This window comes from Xiphophorus hellerii, chromosome 12 (assembly GCF_003331165.1).
Source record: "Xiphophorus hellerii strain 12219 chromosome 12, Xiphophorus_hellerii-4.1, whole genome shotgun sequence".
Classification (NCBI taxonomy): domain Eukaryota; kingdom Metazoa; phylum Chordata; class Actinopteri; order Cyprinodontiformes; family Poeciliidae; genus Xiphophorus; species Xiphophorus hellerii.
Window position 1 is genome coordinate 31,234,405 of NC_045683.1, and position 17,053 is coordinate 31,251,457.

Here is a 17,053-nt window from a genome sequence, read left to right on the forward strand (position 1 = left end):
CCTTGCTCAGAACTTGGACAAAGTTTGTAGCTCTCTACAAGATACTCTACTAACACAGCGACATGATTTGTGTGCAAATTGTTTCCCAACTACACTGTGCAAAAAAATTTAATTTGAGAGCAAATAAACAAAATCTCTCTTGAGTTACAGTTTAGACACTAAATAAAATAAATTCCATATTAAGATGGAATCTGAAACTAAAGTATTGATCTTACCATCCTTGCATCATTTTGATGCATCATATTGATCTGGTCAGATCAATATTTTGGATTGATCCGCCCACCTCTACTCATCAACCCATGTTCAACCCATATTCTCATCTTTTCCCAAAGCACCATGGGAACTGAGTAATCTCCTGAGATGTTTACTGAGATCAGCGTCTAGGCTACAGGTGAGTTCCATGTCTAGATCAGAATATATTAATCACAAGAAGCAGAAAGCAGTGGCAGCTGTTTGTGTTGATCAGGATATAAGAGACGGGAGCGTTAGAGTTAATCTCCCACTCAGTCGGCGAGGGAAATGATTACAGTCTAGCAGAGGGCACAAAAACACCACGCAAACAGACACTGTGGACAGTAATGAATACAAAATATGGATAAATTAGGCTAATGACTTGCAGGGATCATATTTAAACATACTGCATTCTTCTGAACCAAGCAACAATAACTTTGAGGAGGAAGGACATTTCCAGAGCAGGTACCTGTCTCCTGCAGTCAAGTGGATTCAGAGCTGCCTGGCATGTTAGAGGTCTGCTGAGGTTCATGTTTGCCAACACTCAGTCACTGTGGTGAATAATGAGTCCCGAGGCGTTTGTTTCTGAGCCCACTCACCGGTTACGTCGCTGTAATCATCAGCAGCAGCTTTTAAAGCTGTTTACCTTTTCCCTTTCTCCACATCTCCATTTTTATTGCTAATGTTTTAACATGGAACAGGACATTTCTGTAAAAACAGTCAGAGGATAAAGAAAGTGCACCACTTACATCCTATGGCCAACACAATTCCAGGATGTTTCCAGGTAACTGCACTAATTATTCTCCAACTCAACCACATAAACCCACAAGAAGCTTTCTGTAGGAGACAGGAAGTATCATCTACCCATGTCAGCGTATGAGTTAGCCTGGCTATTGGCTTCCCTTGCAATTTTTCCATCGAGTTTGATTTCTGCGGTTGAATTTCTGTGTTGACCACATATTGAGCAGTTACAGTCGGAGCAAGAGGAATGTTTAAGACATTTTATTGCTGGCAGAGCTGTCATGACCCAACTCCCGTCAGGGTTGTTTACAACAGTTTCTGGTAAGCTTCATTGAGGAAGTGCATAACATACACCATGGCCAAACGTTACCGATTGGGTAAAATCAGATCCAGTTGTTTCAAACTTCAATAGCAAGCAATTGTTTCTCGATAGGAGAGGGTCCAGATCCTCTGGACGAAGCAAGGGGTATTCTTGGAACAAGTAGCTGTTTTTTTTTTTTTAGACCAGGTTTTATGTGAGCATATAGATGGCCAGATATGAAACTATGTCACTTCCTTTGGGTACATTTACAATAAATACTAACTGATGTTTTCACCATGCCTTTCCTTCTTCTGTAAATCAATGTGGTATCAACAATAATAAATACTACAATTAGAATGCTTCCCCTGTGGTATATAAAGCCTGTCAATAAAAGCTGTAAGAGTTACTGGAGAAGAGATTTCACAGAAAATCTTCACATTCACTGAATCACATTTGGAACGACTCCAGCTATCATTTACCTTTAGCTCATTATGGAACTGATAACTGATGGGACCGAGTTGGACGAACAACTTTGTAACTTTGTTATCATGATATTTAGAAATAAGATGTTTTGAAATCTGCTACCAATGCCCAACATGCAAACTTGTATAAAAAAATCAAACAAGAGAAATGAAACGTGGTTTGTTTCAAAATATTGTACTGAAGTGCCCTCATGTGGTGAAAATCGAACATTGCAGTCCTGTCAGAGGGTCATTGAAAACACATGAGAAAAAAAAATAGCTTTGCGTGTTCTGAGTTGTCATTTCTACCAGAGCAGGAGAAATTCAAATCACTTTGACATCTTGCTCTTTACAGAACACATTTCATTCTAACAGGTCTTATTACACCTTTCAGCTGGATATTGACACTAGAGGGAGTCATACAGAACTATAATTAAATATTTTAGACAAGAGTATATGTCTGAATGGTCGAGTAAAAGTTCCAGTTAAGAATCTGTGGCAGTGATTGATGGTTACAGGTGTTTTCCATTGGAGTGTTAGAAGTGAGGATGGTAAACACTCAACTCTTCCAGAAGTTTTCTACTGTTATTTGTGGAAATTAACCCTGTACCTCAGGCTGCAGGTGTACCTTCTTGTTTCTATAACTATCAAATTGAAGCACTGAATGAGATTGTAGAGAGTTGTATTTTATAAAATGAATGAATGAATTTTTCAAGATCATCTCCAAGTGCACTGTAGACGACTCCTAGGAACGTGTGACATTGAAGCAAGCTAATAAAAACCAAGACTGAGACTTATGCACAGTTCCATTTATTTACACTTATCTTTATCAACCAGACACAACTTTACTTTGCCAAGGCGGAAACTTGTAGAAGAAAACTGGTTTCAAAATGTTCCTGAGGCATTTATTTGGTGAGTTAGGAAACAGCATTTATCAGCAGACCTCCTGGTCAGAGCAGAGCAGCAGCCAATCACAGATGATGATGTTCCTTCACCAAGAAGCTGAATGTGATATGATGAAAACACTGAGGTATAAAGTCATGAAGCAGTTTGGTTTACAGCACACACACACACACAATAACATATTTTTGTTTCTTCTCATTAAACTATCAAAAGGCATAACTTCCTTGCAGGCCAACAAATTATATGAATCAGCAATCTCCATTTTATCATTTGGATTACACCGCCACCTGCTGGTTATTTTTATAAACCTCAGTGAGTACAGCATCTGAATATTCAGTAAATGCAAATGTAGGCACCAAACCTGATATTACTATTCTGACAGATAGAATTTCTCAGATTGTTTTAATATGCTGGGCCTCATGCAAGAATAACAATGTTTATCAATCAGCTCTGCTTCAAGAAAGACTAAATATATGGGGACTCCAACTGTCTGCATTGAAATATAAATGTTTAACATTTATATCTAATATCAAATTGTTTTAATATTTCCAGACAGTCACATTTGTTTTTTGTTGTTTAAAATAAACAAAAAAACATCTTTTACTGCTTACTAGCAGTGGACAGCAACTGGTTGGGGAGGGGCAGCGCTACATCACTTTATGCTCCTAAAGGATTCAAACCACAGGTACGGAAAATGTGAGCAGCCTTGAAATCGGAGATTTTAAAAACTTTTGTAAACCTCGACGCTGCACGATATGAAAAAAAAGCAGGAAGCAGAGATATTCCTGTTGCCATAATCATAATGACTGTGATTAAGCTATATTTTCCTCACTCATTTCTTACTTTTGCATCATCGCAAACTCCTTATTGTTCTCCTTGTGCTTTAGCATCCTGCTTACTAAGACATATTTCACGTGTGTTAATGAAACACAATGAAAGACCATCCAACTGACCTAATATATTACTGAAGAGGAGAGTTTAATTCCACCTAAACTATAATATGTTATCATATATTGCATCCAAGCAGCAAACACATAAATCAGCTGAGATAGTGACTGCAAGTTTATAAGCTGAGCAGCTGTACTTTACACCAGCAGCAAGTCTAAGCCTGGTCTTAGCTCTCATGTGCAGGTCACTTTTCTTTCTTCACACACATTGTGTGTGTTTCTTCACCATCACACACACAATGTCTTGAACATTTCCCCTTGAGCCTGATGTGGTGTGTGCATTAAAAGACAGAACACATCACACTTCTCCTAAATATTGCATCAGAGCAGTCTTTTTTTTTTGCAGTACTGTACACACGGATACTGCGATGATAACTGCGTTTCTATATATTGTTCAGCTCTGTATCAAATGGAGCGAGTGTTGGTCTTTTCACGCCAGCTGCCATTTTTTAATCCTCTCCACTTTTGGTTTGTTTGGCAACTATGTGTCTATTTCTACCCACCAAGAGGACGCTTCACTGTAATGAAGTCATTTTCCTAAGCTTTCCTCACAGTCAGCTGTAAGGAAATGTGACTCATTTAACCTTTAACCAAAGGGGTATTTCACTAATTCGGTGATGTTCCAGTTGAATGTATTTGAGGTTGAATTTCACATCATTATTATTCCAAATAAGCCTTTCATGTATATTTTTTTCTTTCAGTGACTGTCTATTTTGTTACAGTCACTGAAAGGATTCAGAATCCAAACACACGACTAGAGAATAAAAACATCAAAGACAAATAAATTCAGAGAAGAACGGATGATAAAGGAAACTATCTGAACACATTCTTCCATGAGGCCCAGAACTCGACTGTAATCCATCAATCAGGCACTTAAACACAGGTTCACACCCAAACAAAAGGCACACGCCTCATTAGGAGGATATCCAACAGGTCGTAGGTCATCTCTAAAAGGAACCCTTGTTCCAGTGCTTGGTGTAAAATAAACACACCTGCAACAGGAGGAAGGCACGCTGACTTACCAGTCTCACAATGAGTCACACTGTGAAAAGTTAGTAAATGCAATTCAATTCCTGGAACTTGGGAGTGGATTCATTTAAAATGGCTTTTGTTCGCCTCATCATTCATTAATCTATTTTGAGACATTCAATAACTGCTGTCAACACATTTCAATGATTATCGTAATTTTTTATGGCTTTTATCCTTTCCAGCCAGCTATTAGTTGGTTTCACAGGGAAGCGAACACTGCAGGCTGTCAGCAGGCGGTCAGCAGTCGGCCTGGCCTTCAGAAAAGTCCTGCCACATTTGCAGCAGCTCTGACGGCTTAAACCTGTTCACAATGATGAGTCCGGCAAAGATGCACCTGTCATACTCCAGCTTTCGCACCTCAAAAAGATTCCTGAAGCGTGGCAGACTGTAGGCGTACACCGGCCGGACCCCCAGCACACGCAGACACAAGCCCACGTAGACGTCCTCCAGAGGAATCACCCGCACAAACCTGGAGGCCCAGGAGATCCTGGCAGCCAGGTCTGTGGAAAACACATAGCCAGCTCCAGACACGTAAGGCGGGAAGCTGTCTTCGAGGTACAGCTCCTTAGAGAGATACCACTTGCTGCTGGGGTCCCTCCTGGGGATGCCATCCCGGATCACTGACCCGGTGATGAAGCCCACCCTGGGGGAGCTCCTGAGGCGTTGGATGAGGTAAAACACATTGACAAAGATGTCAGAGTCCACCTTCATGGCGTAGGAGGCGTTGGGGCAGTGGTCCGCCAGCCACTTCATCATCATCACCGTCTTTATCGTCAGGTTCTGGTAACTATCCAAGAAGTCCATCTGGATGATGTCTCCATGCTGCTGACTTTCTTTCTCCAGGACTCCCTGAAGGGGTGACAGCAGCGCCCCCTTTGACAGCCCCGAGAAGAAAAGGGTGAGAGTGTCCCTACCTGGAGCCCCCCATGTCCTCCTCACGGCCTGCCTGGCTTCTGCCTCTTGAGGCGCGACCGGAACCAGGAAGACCAGAAAGGGACTTCTGCCCAGGCACACCTGCGGCTGGTTCAGGAGGTAGCGGTAGGTAGGCGGGGAGATGAGGCGGTACTTCTTCCCAGGAAGGGGGTTCGTCTTGGCGGTGGGTCTGACTGAACCGAGGAGGTAGAGAGCGGAGAGGAGCAGGAGAACTGAGGCACAGAGGAACTTCGCCAACATCCGCATCGCCACGAGCTCCTCAACCCTCCGGGCGCGAGGCTTTCATGGTTCCCAGAAAACTGCCGCGAGACCGGACACGCCCACGAACTTTTTCTCGCGGTCCTGTCAGGTCCGGTCCGGTCCGACACGGAGAAGCAGGAAAGCCTCCGCAGGCGACGCAATATCCGACTGAAGCAGAGGGAGGACCTTTGAGCTCAGGAAACAGTTCCAGCTGCTGCTGCTGGGGGAAGTCATGCCCACAAGCTGTTCTTAAAACTCTAGAAACACAGGCAGTCACTTTTATTTCAGATAAAATCATAGCCAGTAGAGTACTGCACCATAGGCGTAAATCCCGGGGGTCGGGGGAGACCCGGACCCCCCCAATCTCGGAAAAGTTTAGAATTGTGTCCCCCCCCCCAAAAAAAAAATAATTGAAGAGACATTTGCATTTAAATAATAACAATATGAAAAGCCAAAAAGAACGAAATAAATCTGCCATTTATCTCAGAAAAAAATAATAATTTTTAGGTCCCCCTACCATTATTAGAACAATGGTTCAGTCCAAAGTGTAGGAAGCGCAACAGCACAAAGTTCGAGAAGTACACCTCGCTGCAGCAAACAGAATGGGGCCCCATACTCTTAAAATAAATAAGTTAAAATCTAAAATATAATAGCCTCTGGCTTATTAAATAAGAACTAGATGGAAAAGAGGTTTGGTCGGTAAAACATTTAGTCAACAATTTTGGCCAACTTAGTACGTCCATTCACAGTGCACTTTTGTTGTTTATTTGCCAAATATTTTTCTTATTATTCACATTGTGAATATAATTTACAAACAAACCAAAGGACTTTTGAACTTCTAACAAGTGAAGTTCAGAAAACTAGAATATTTTTGGTAGCAGGTGACCTGGCTCAGCTATTATCATTGTTTACCATAATGTCTCATTGGAAACTTTTGCTATAAGGACTCCAGCTCAACCAATAAACTGATTGGTGTCCCACTATTCCATTTATAAATTCCATATCAATTCTATCAATTGCAATCGATTCATAAAATAAAGCCCTTAAATATCCAATTGTTGCAAAACCCAAAGAGATTAATTAAAACTTTAAATGTAGCTTCAATCTGGAAAGACTCACACAGAGAGAAAGTAGGTTTTAGAAAGTTTATTTGACAAGAAATAATCTTTGGCCCTCGGACCCCGGCAGTAGACGCTGCGCTGGTAACTGCCAGAGAGAATGATCTTTTTTCTATATGAAAACCTTTTTGAATAAAGTCACTGGTTACATAAATTAAACCAGTGTGTAAATTCTAACTATAACTGTCTTCATCTCAGCTGCTCAGCCAATCACCTGATCATGTGTCTCCATCCCAGCCTAACGGCGCCGGGCTCATCTCCTCCACCCTTCATAAAGTCCGGCTTGATGTGTGCAACTGCTCCTCATCTGAGCTATCATCACCTCCACCCCGACTACACCTTCACTCTGCTCGTTTAATCTTGTTTGTAACTGAACAATATGTTTCTGTATGTGCTTGCTTTATTACAAAAAAACCCCAAGTTGATTCTGACTGTTAAAACATAAACAACTTGGCTGTATGTCAGGTTTGTAAAAAAATTTGTATTGATTCCAGTCATTGTTCAAAATGTATAGGAAACATTGTATTTACACATATAAAATATTGCAAGTTATTAGCTTTGCTTGCATTTAAAATTTTTAAAACAAGGTTATCCTATTGTTAAATAACGCTGTTACAATATATTTACAACTACTTTATTGGTTCTACTCTCTCCAACAAATTACAGCCACAATGTAACTTTGTGTGGAAACGGCACCATTTCTATGAAAACTAAATAATGTAAATCAACTGAGCTACAACAAAAGGAACATTCAAAAATGTAAATAATATTGAAAGAACACATTATTAAAAAGGATGACTGCACAAGTCAAAAGGCAAATATTATTTAGCAGAAATGATTTAAAATGGCATGTCACAAAAAAAACGAACAATGTGTGACAACTGAAATGTGTGAAAGACTGAGGAAAGCAACTAATATTCTCCTTGCATTCAGTATTGACAGTCAGTGCAGTGTCCAGGTCAGCCATCACAGTAGTAACCAGGGTACTCTCCTCGTCTTCCATTGCCGGTGAAGCCCACAGTCTTTATATCACCGGTGGCAGGAAAAACACGTTACAACCGCAAAAGGAATCCGGTTTTCTGCCGTGAATGTTTTTTGAAAATTTGCCCCAGTTGATCTCACCTGTTAATGAAAAATCGATTTCATGTAGTTGAAATCTAATTTCACATGTTTCAGATGAAAAAAGTCAAAGGTCCTTACCATCCAGCCAAGCAAAGTGAGTCTTCTTCCTGAAAACTGGCTCAGACACAACGGCTTCAAAGCACTTGCAGGTCAATGCCAAGGTGAGGTAAGCTGAGTCTCCCTGTGCTAGCGCCACCTCCTGGAGAACAGCTTCAAGAACATTCAGAGGCATCTGAAAAAAACAAAAAAACAAACAAAATAAAAAATCACATTGCACATTATGATCAGTAAAACAGTAGTTAATAATAGCCATTTCACCAAATACTTTGTTACTCTTACTAGTGTAGTTTATTGCAGTTACTTACTAAAACTATATTGAAGTTGTGCTACTCGTCATTAGAGTATCACATCTGGGTACTACACCCAACTATAATGGCTGCTGTTAGTTTATAAAATATATTAGACTTTCCAGAAATTTAACATTGGTGTACAAAACATATTTAAAAAAGATCAACCTTTAAAAATAAAAGAGAAACACTAGAAAACTGGTAAGTATGTAAAACATATTTTATATTTTTCAAGTGTAGTTATACATACCGTTATGTTGAACCTTAGCAGTTTGTGCTAAATGGTTCTGTAGCTTGTATGAGCAACGGGAACAGCAGTATTTATGTTCATGTTGCAAATAGATACGTGGATCTGTATAATGAAAATAAAAAACAGTTTGAGCATAAAATACATTTCTCAATTATACATGTTATCTACTTTTCTATTTTTATCTAATGGTGCCCTGCGGGATAATAATTAGCTATGCTACATGCTAAAATTAGCCTTCCCCTGTATGAATTACGAATTTCACTTGCTCTTAATTATATTTTCAACCTAATCTAGAAAAGCGTATTGATTTACTATGTGAAAAAATTTAAGAAGGTAAAAATACCTTTTGTTGACTTTGTGAGTTTTGCATTGTTGATCGTGTGTCGAACATCAATGGAAGAACCTCTCAAACTTCTTTCGTTCTTCTTCTGTTCCTCTTAACTCCGCGTCTTAAGGTATTTATACTAGTGATTATGAAAATAGCGCCCCCTTCATTTCCGGAATGCAATAGTCCCATTTCCAAATAAGGTATGGGACTGACGGAAAGGTCCGTCCCCGCCCCTTTCTGTTTGCTGCAGCGAGGTCCTTCTCGGTGTACTTGCAAAGTTCTGTTAGAGCTGCTGAAATGAAGAGCTACCTGTTAGCAGCACAGCTAACAGGTAGCTCCTAAAACCCTCCACTAAGTAAATACTTAAAGTTACAAGCATGTAACACGTTTTATTTACTTTCACTGCTCAATAAGAAGAAACACATTAACAATAAAGATCAGACTGCAGTTCGTTATTTTCTTACTTTGACTGAATCATGATAAGCTCATTAGCAAAACTGCTACACTACTTTCATACTTTAAGCTTTTTTTGTCAAACGTAGCAAACATCTCATTCATATTTAGCTCTTTAACTTTTAATTAGAAGAGTTTGAAACGGGAGGGGCTGAGCAAGTGGACCCAGCTCAGTGTGTGGGAGCAGAGAACAGATAGAAATTTACAAAAACGTATGCCTTTATTTCTCACTGTCATCAATGTAGAACCTTTAAAACCACAAAATAAAATCTAAATATTTTTTTATATAAACCCTGGTTATATTATTATATTCCTCAGATATTCATTTCTATCTACCTGTTGGTTCTCCGTCACCCAGCACATGGCAAAACTAAAAAGGGCTTAAAAATAAAGCAACTTAACAAGTTATAATTTAAACAGCCCATAACTTGTATTGGGAGCCATTTCAATAAATCAATGTTTATGAGGAATTTTATAATTTTTTTTTACTCATTAAAACCTTTTTTTTTTTTTATCTAGGTAGGACCTTACATTTTTGTAAAGGTGTAGCAGAGATTAGATCAGTGAGACTGAACAAAACTCCTATAGAAGTAACATTTGAATTTTAGTTTTATTTCTCAGTAGTTTGCTTACCCAGAAAAACACATGTTTGATGTGCATTACTAGTCATTTTTGATACTGCAGCTTGAATGTGGTTTAAAAACTTTTAAACCACATTTTATGTTACGTTTCACTGTAACTTTGCCGACTCTCCCAAAATTGGTCTTAAGAAATTTCTCTGTTTATGCCCCCCCCCTCCCCTCCCCTCCCCCCCAATAATGGGATGGGATTCACGCCCTTGTTCTGCACTGCTTTTCGAAAAGCACTCATTTAGTATAAATGAATGGAGAAAATTATGCGTTCAGAAAAAAAAAAGAGTAAAACAATATGAGAGATATGATGTGCACACCTCTAAAAAATAACATTTATTTATTTCTAAATAAATAAATGTTATTTATTTATTTAGAAATAAATGTGGAAGAAAATATCAGAAAAGTAACACTAAAACGAGTAATACCCACATGAAGTCAAGATATGTTGTGTCATAAAATACCCTGATTTCTCTTTCTTTATTTTCTTTCTGGGCCTCCCTCCCCGTGACCCGACCCCGGATAAGGGGAAGAAATTGAATGGATGGATGGATTTTTTCTTTCTTCGTTTCTTTGTTTCAAGAGTAACACTGGAATCTCATTTTTTTGTCAGGAACCTTATCACTAAATGAAGCACATTAAATAAGTTACCTATAGAGACTGGAGTTGTCTTTACTCCAGTTGATTATTAGGGTTTTTTGCTAACAGTTGGTGAAAACAACATTTAAATAAGATTAGATCAAAAAAGAAATAATACATAAATAATACATAAATGTGGGTTATTTTAAAAGACACTTTGAATCTGACAAATAAGCCTCATCAGAAAGCACATTCTAAATTAATGCATGTGACTCTCTGGAAACCTGCATCTGACGTTCACTTCCTATTAATTAAATCTAATGTTATGGCTCTACAAACCAGCACCAGACTTCTGGTTTATATAATATTTTAAAGGTAATATTTTAGTCTTGTGATTCTAAGTTCCACCCCCGTTAATAATTGATACTCAAAAAGTGTGAACATTTTTTACTAAATAAATCCTGGACATTTGAGCACTTTGCTGCTCTAAAACACAGACCAGTACATGATACTGGTCAAGATAGAAAGATAGAAATGCTCCTTTTCATGTGTAAAACCCTTAATAATCAGAACCATCACAACATAGATCTGATTACTTTAGATGTTCTTGACAGAAATAAAAAGGCTTCTACAAGCTATACAAGAATTATACAACAAGCTATACAAGAATTATAAAGTGCATGTATTCCTTTTCCATTTAGCTTTATCTTAGTTTTTTAGCTAATAATACAGTACGGAATATCATGTTTTACACACAAGATTAATTTTAAGATATTTTGCCATCTAGTAAATATCAGATCTTAGTGGAACGTTTTTAAAGGTAGAAGCTCAGGATATGATACCGCTCCATCTCTTAAAAATGATATGTCATTTTTAAGGGAACCTTAAGAGAAAAATCTGTGAATGATAGATAATTCTTAATTAAATTAAGATTATTTTTCAAATTGTTTCTATGTCTTGATGACTCATCTATTTAATAATAGATTACCGTAAATAGAATCTAAAATTATTTTGGCCAGTTAGTTTTGTGAAGGTTATTTCTCATATTTTATGCCATTTTGTGGCTTTGCTTGATTTTAGTAGTAAAAATGATCAAGTTACCTGTGCTGTCAGTTAATCAACTCGTTCCTACAAATGTAGTAAGCTGTATTTGTGGGAGGGATTGTGATGTGTGGGTAAAATTGCAGAAAAAAATAAAAGCAGAACTTGAATCAAAAATCAAATTTGTCTTTCAACCAGACGGTTTTATTCTTTAACAGTTTACAGAGACACACCTGTAGTTCACCCGGTTCTAAACAGACGAAACAATCAAAACAAACTTAATTTACACAGGCATTCTTTAGAAGGTCAGTGGTTTAGTATCCTGCAAAAGCAGGAGGGGTTTGGGGCGCTGGAAGGGTACAAAGATTAACTAGTTTACTAGTTTTGGCCGGTCCAAACACTAATCTTTTTTTTTTTTTTTTTTAATATCCAAAAGAATCATGGAGACTTTACTATGAACACTGAAATTTAATTAAAATTGGCCTTTTTAAAATGTTTACGTTTCAAGCATCACAAAAACATTCTCTTGATCCACATATAAGTACTATATTCACATTTTTCAAAAAAGATACAACAAAAAAAAAATGTAATCACCGCTTGCCATTATATACTGAGTGATAGGTCCTGCCTCAGATTCATGATAGAAAAAAAAACTACTTCTTCCTCTGTTCTTCAGCTAGTTTCAAGCAGAATACTGTAGTTGCAGCGTGCCGCCTGCAGGGGGCCAGGTCAGGAGCAGAACCGTTGTTGCCTTTCTTGAGGAAATGGGAGGAGACCTTTTTCATGATTGTTTTTTTTGTTTTCATTTTTCATTTTTTATTTTTTGGCTGCTGGGGGCAGGGAGGGGTAGCAGGTTCTCTGGGAGGAATGAAATGAAACTGATTTAGTTAACGTCACATGAAGACAAACAGATGTCGAGTCAGGTGAAGCTCTGTGTGGTCCGACAAATATCTGTTTTCAGATGTGTGAATCAGACGTGAACAGTTTTACACAAGCAGCAGAATGAATCACCCAAACTGTGATGTAAACATACAGTTCTGTTGCGTAAGACTCCAGATGCGTGAGCGTGATGAGAGCCGGTTGTCGATGACTCTGCACATCGTAATGCCCGAGTTGTTGGTGCACCTCCCCGCTAACGCAGCAGGATGACTGAGTGGGTTAGAAACTGCTGAGGTGGAGTTACTGTCTTTGGTGTGGGAGTAGACGCTATGTGGAAGGAAATTAAAATGCATTTTTTTTTGCATTAACAACCATCTTTAACGGGCAGACCTGTGTGGGGTGGGTAATGGGGTGGGGAGGTATGCTGTGTTTGGAGGGGTCTTGTTGAAGGCTTTGGTTGCTGCAGGATTGTTGCGTGTGGAGAACGTGTTGGACAGGTGGAGGGGCACACACAGATGTAGTAGTGTTTTGTTGTTGATGATGATGGTTGTGGTGGTGGAGGCGGTGTTCTCCGGGTCATTTAAGACCGTTTCCTCCTTCCCTCCAGATTTCTGAAGTTGGACGGACGGATCTTCATCTCGGCGAACTCGATGGAGTGTTCGTGGCCTTTCCAGTGGAACCAGTTTACGCCCTGAGGAAGGAAGGGTAGGGTAGAGGGACGAGCAGGAAGTCAGAGAGGAAAATAGTTTAGTTTCTTTTGCAGATACATGTTTAGAGCAGTAGGAGACAAATTGCAAGGACAACTTTTAGTGCTTTGGCAGCCTCCGCTATCAGTTAGGAACTGCAATACATGCACACTGACATGTAAGGTTTTTAGAGAGGAGGTGACCTTAAATAGAAGTCAGGAAGAGTTTCTTGAAGACACTAAGCCTCCTGAATATCAAAAAAACTTTGCTAGACTGCCCACACACTCACACAAAACTGAGTAACATCCTGTTCTTAAACCAGTGGGTCTACCATACTACCAGGCCACCCTGTGGCTCCTCTGGAATTACTTCCCATGAGGCTTAGGAGTGGCTTTATGATCATTTTTGACAATTCTTTCAGAAAAACATTTGTGAGGTCAGACATGGATGTTGGGTCAGATTTATTAAATCTGTTTGAGGTCAGGACTAAGGATGAACCGTTCGCTTATAATACTGAGCTGATACAGAAAAAACATCTGACCTTACTTAAAACGTTTCTTGTTTTAAACACAGACATAAATGTACTGAATTACAAATTTATTCTGAGAATGCTGCACCAGGACAGCACACTGAAAACAAACCAATAGCTTCACAAGCTTGGTCAGACATGTGAAAACAAGACAACTTTAATCTGTTCTATCAGTGCAATCAGGAGTAGAAGAGCCGATGTAAAATAAATAATAAAGGAATTAAAATTGACAAAAACAATAGGCTGTTATTCAAACGTGTATAAAATTAACTGCACTTTCTGAACCATTTGAAAGAAGGTTTTTGGAATTAAGAATTCGAAATATAGTGTAAAATTAGCATGGCATCTATCAGAATACAAAGCATAGAGTTAGTCTGAATAGATCTGTCCTTATGGATTGGGCACATCGTCGCTACACAGATTTCATTTGATTTTTGACTTTGACCATCCTTTATACGAGTTAAATTGAAAAAAAAAAAACTAACTCAATCTGTCTGTGTTGGACTGAACCCTGCTGTACCTTGCTGTGGCTGTTGTCTCCGTAGCGACCCATCAGGTTGACCCGGTGACAGTTTTTGTACCAAAAGGCCCCCTTATAGGACAGAGCACAGTTGGTCACGGCAATGTCGTTGTCGTGGTCGTAGGTGGAGAACGGACGGCCGTGGTGGTAGGTCATAGAGTCACCTAGGAAATATACGCAGTTTTTATAAGGAACACATACAAGAACATGAAAGTATCTGAGCCGCTCCAGTAATAGATGACATGTTAACTTGACGTCTCATCAGCTGTTCAGAGGGCTTAACCATTGTTCCTTAAGTATTGAAGCCAAAATAACAAGAGACAAAGGTGTCCACTTTGTTGATCAGTAATCTTATCTGTTAAGTGCGTACTGTGTGTGTCAGTAAGCACTTTACTATTGTCAGTATAATGTTAACAGAATGATGTTTTAGGAGAAATGATTTAATTCCATTAAATCACACACTTCCAATCATATAGTTTAAATCTATTGCACCATTTCACAGCAAATGTGCTCTTGAGGCACTTTACAAAACATAATTTCAATTTAATCAGTGGCAAAAAGATACGACATAAGGCAACTGAAGCCTGGTGAGCAGACAGTGGGGACAGGACACAGCATGTCTGTGACGGAGATGTGGTTAAAAAGTGGTGATAAAGTTTAAAACAACAAATCAAACAAAGTGAGTGGACCTCAGGAGTTTTTAGAAGCATCTCAGAGAACATAAAAAGCAGACTGCTGATGCCTCAATTGATGGCGGTGTCTTTAATCTTTCGTAGAAAGCTGCTGCTTTGTTTAACCCGTCAGACTGCATTCCTTTGTAGCCTGAGTTTGTCTCTGATTCAGTAGGCAACCTCTCATTCACAACCACTCTGCTGTTTGTTGACTCATTCCAACGATTTGTCTTTGACCTGTGACCCCCAACACAGGGTTTTGCTGCCTGGATTCCTGCTCAGACTTTGAGACTTTTCTGACTGTTACGTCCTAACCAAAGTTTGGGCTCTCATGACCTGGAACTTTTATGAGTAAATATAAGAAAATAAATAATTAACTGATACTAGAAAATTTCTGAAGAAATTTAACCGGGGCCTGCCAAACCGTGCCCGTCGGTTTGGGCCCGGCGTTGTCATGCTAGAAATGAGCATCAATGCTAAAGAACGCTGCAATGTAATCAATAGCATGTGGAGAATCACAAGAACTTTAAGTAAGGTGGACGTGCACCATTCAGTATGATTTAAAATTTTTGTCAAGGCTTTTATTTTGAAATTTTTGTAAAACTTCATTTCAAAGTGCCAAACTAAATCCATGTGTAACATTGCTTTGGCTGAAAAAGTCAAATAAAGCCAAAAAGAGCAATTACATGATGTAAAAATATTCAAGGCTTTTATTTTGAAATTTTCAGTATGCTTCATTTCAAAGGGCCAAACTAATACCATGTGTAACAGTGCTTTGGATGAAAAAGTCATATAAAGCCAAAAAGAGCAATTACATGATGTAAAAATATTCAAGGCTTTTATTTTGAAATTTTTAGTTAAGCTTCATTTCAAAGGTCCAAACTAATCCCATGTATAACAGTCATTGGGTTAAATCAGTTATATAGTGCTCAACAGAGCAATTACCTGATGTAAAAATTCTCAAGGCTTTTATTTTGAAATTTTCAGTATGTTTCATTTCAAAGGGCCAAACTAATACCATGTGTAACAGTGCTTTGGATGAAAAAGTCATATAAAGCCAAAAAGAGCAATTACATCATGTAAAAATATTCAAGGCTTTTATTTTGAAATTTTCAGTATGCTTAATTTTAAAGTTCCAAACTAATCCCATGTGTAACAGTTACTGAGTTAAATCAGTTATATACAGCCCATAGCAGAAAGTAGTTCTAAAGGCCAGTTCAGTCCTCCTCTGTTTCAACTGAGTGTTCCACTATAGATAGAACTACAGTGATGCGTATTTGTAGTCCTAACCACCAGCCAATAGCCTCTTGAGTTCCGTTGCTATGGTAAATAATTTTCTCACCAAAGTGTGAACTGTTAGTGAGAGAGGCTGGGGCAGAGAATACTCTGTTTCAGCCAGCCAGTTTAACTGAAAAAAAGCATTGGGAACAAATCCTTTCCGTTCGGGAACCGTAATACATATTCGAAAACCGTTTGAAGCGTATGAGAGGTCTATGTGTCTTCTGCGATAGTCCCGAGATTCATATCTCTACCTCCCTCACAGCAATAACAGCGATGAGAGAAAGAAATGGTTTGCCCACATCTGAAATTGTAGTCAAATACATGGGAGAGAGCCTGAGACAGCCTCAGAAAATCCTGTCGCATGACTTTGCTCTGAAGCACCGTGACAGAAAACCGTACGGTCTAGATAAATTTCGAAAACATTTTACCGGAGCAGACATGCGTATCAATGTCAGGACCGATTTTGATACCAATCGTGCGATATTTGTAGGCGTGATGGCGATTTCAAAATTATTTTGGGGTGAAAAATTGTCTTCATTTCTCACTCTAGCAGAGGGGCACTCAGGAAGAGACGCACTCTAATTTTAGGAAAAATGAGAAACTTTGGGTCGCTTAGAGACAAATTGTGGACAAACCGTAATTGGTATCGACGAGCCGTCTTCACTTTCGAAGAGATCACGGACGTATCTACAAAATGAAATTTGAATGGCATTTCTACGTGAATTCGTGACGACACAGAAAATCCTCAAAAATAGGGTATTTGTAGGATTTTTCCCATTGACTTATAATGGGGTTTTTTTCGTAGTTTTTTGCGAATTATGTCGCCATGTTAAC

The 17,053-nt window shown here is 38.8% G+C and overlaps 2 protein-coding genes across 4 annotated transcripts in view; both read right to left on the reverse strand.

Annotated features, from left to right (window-relative positions):
* Window positions 1-2,526: 2,526 nt before the first annotated feature.
* Window positions 2,527-6,116, reverse strand: LOC116730182 (beta-1,3-galactosyltransferase 2-like). Its single transcript, XM_032579202.1, has one exon. It carries the CDS (start codon window positions 5,790-5,792, stop codon window positions 4,851-4,853), a length of 942 nt encoding a protein of 313 aa, XP_032435093.1. The 5' UTR covers window positions 5,793-6,116; the 3' UTR covers window positions 2,527-4,850.
* A 5,714-nt stretch (window positions 6,117-11,830) lies between these two features.
* The window catches only part of tncb (tenascin Cb), a 70,221-nt gene continuing 64,998 nt past the window's right edge, over window positions 11,831-17,053 (reverse strand). For all 3 annotated transcript variants that reach the window (XM_032578195.1, XM_032578196.1, XM_032578197.1), the window contains 2 exons: window positions 14,268-14,431; window positions 11,831-13,223 (listed from right to left, as the gene is read on the reverse strand). In XM_032578195.1, the coding sequence (XP_032434086.1) occupies window positions 13,113-13,223; window positions 14,268-14,431 (275 nt within the window). In that variant the 3' untranslated portion in view covers window positions 11,831-13,112. The remainder of the gene's footprint in view (window positions 13,224-14,267; window positions 14,432-17,053) is intronic.

Excerpts from the sequence above, each read along its gene's own strand:
- LOC116730182 (XM_032579202.1), bottom strand. The coding sequence starts at position 5,792 with ATGCGGATGTTGGCGAAGTTCCTCTGTGCCTCAGTTCTCCTGCTCCTC.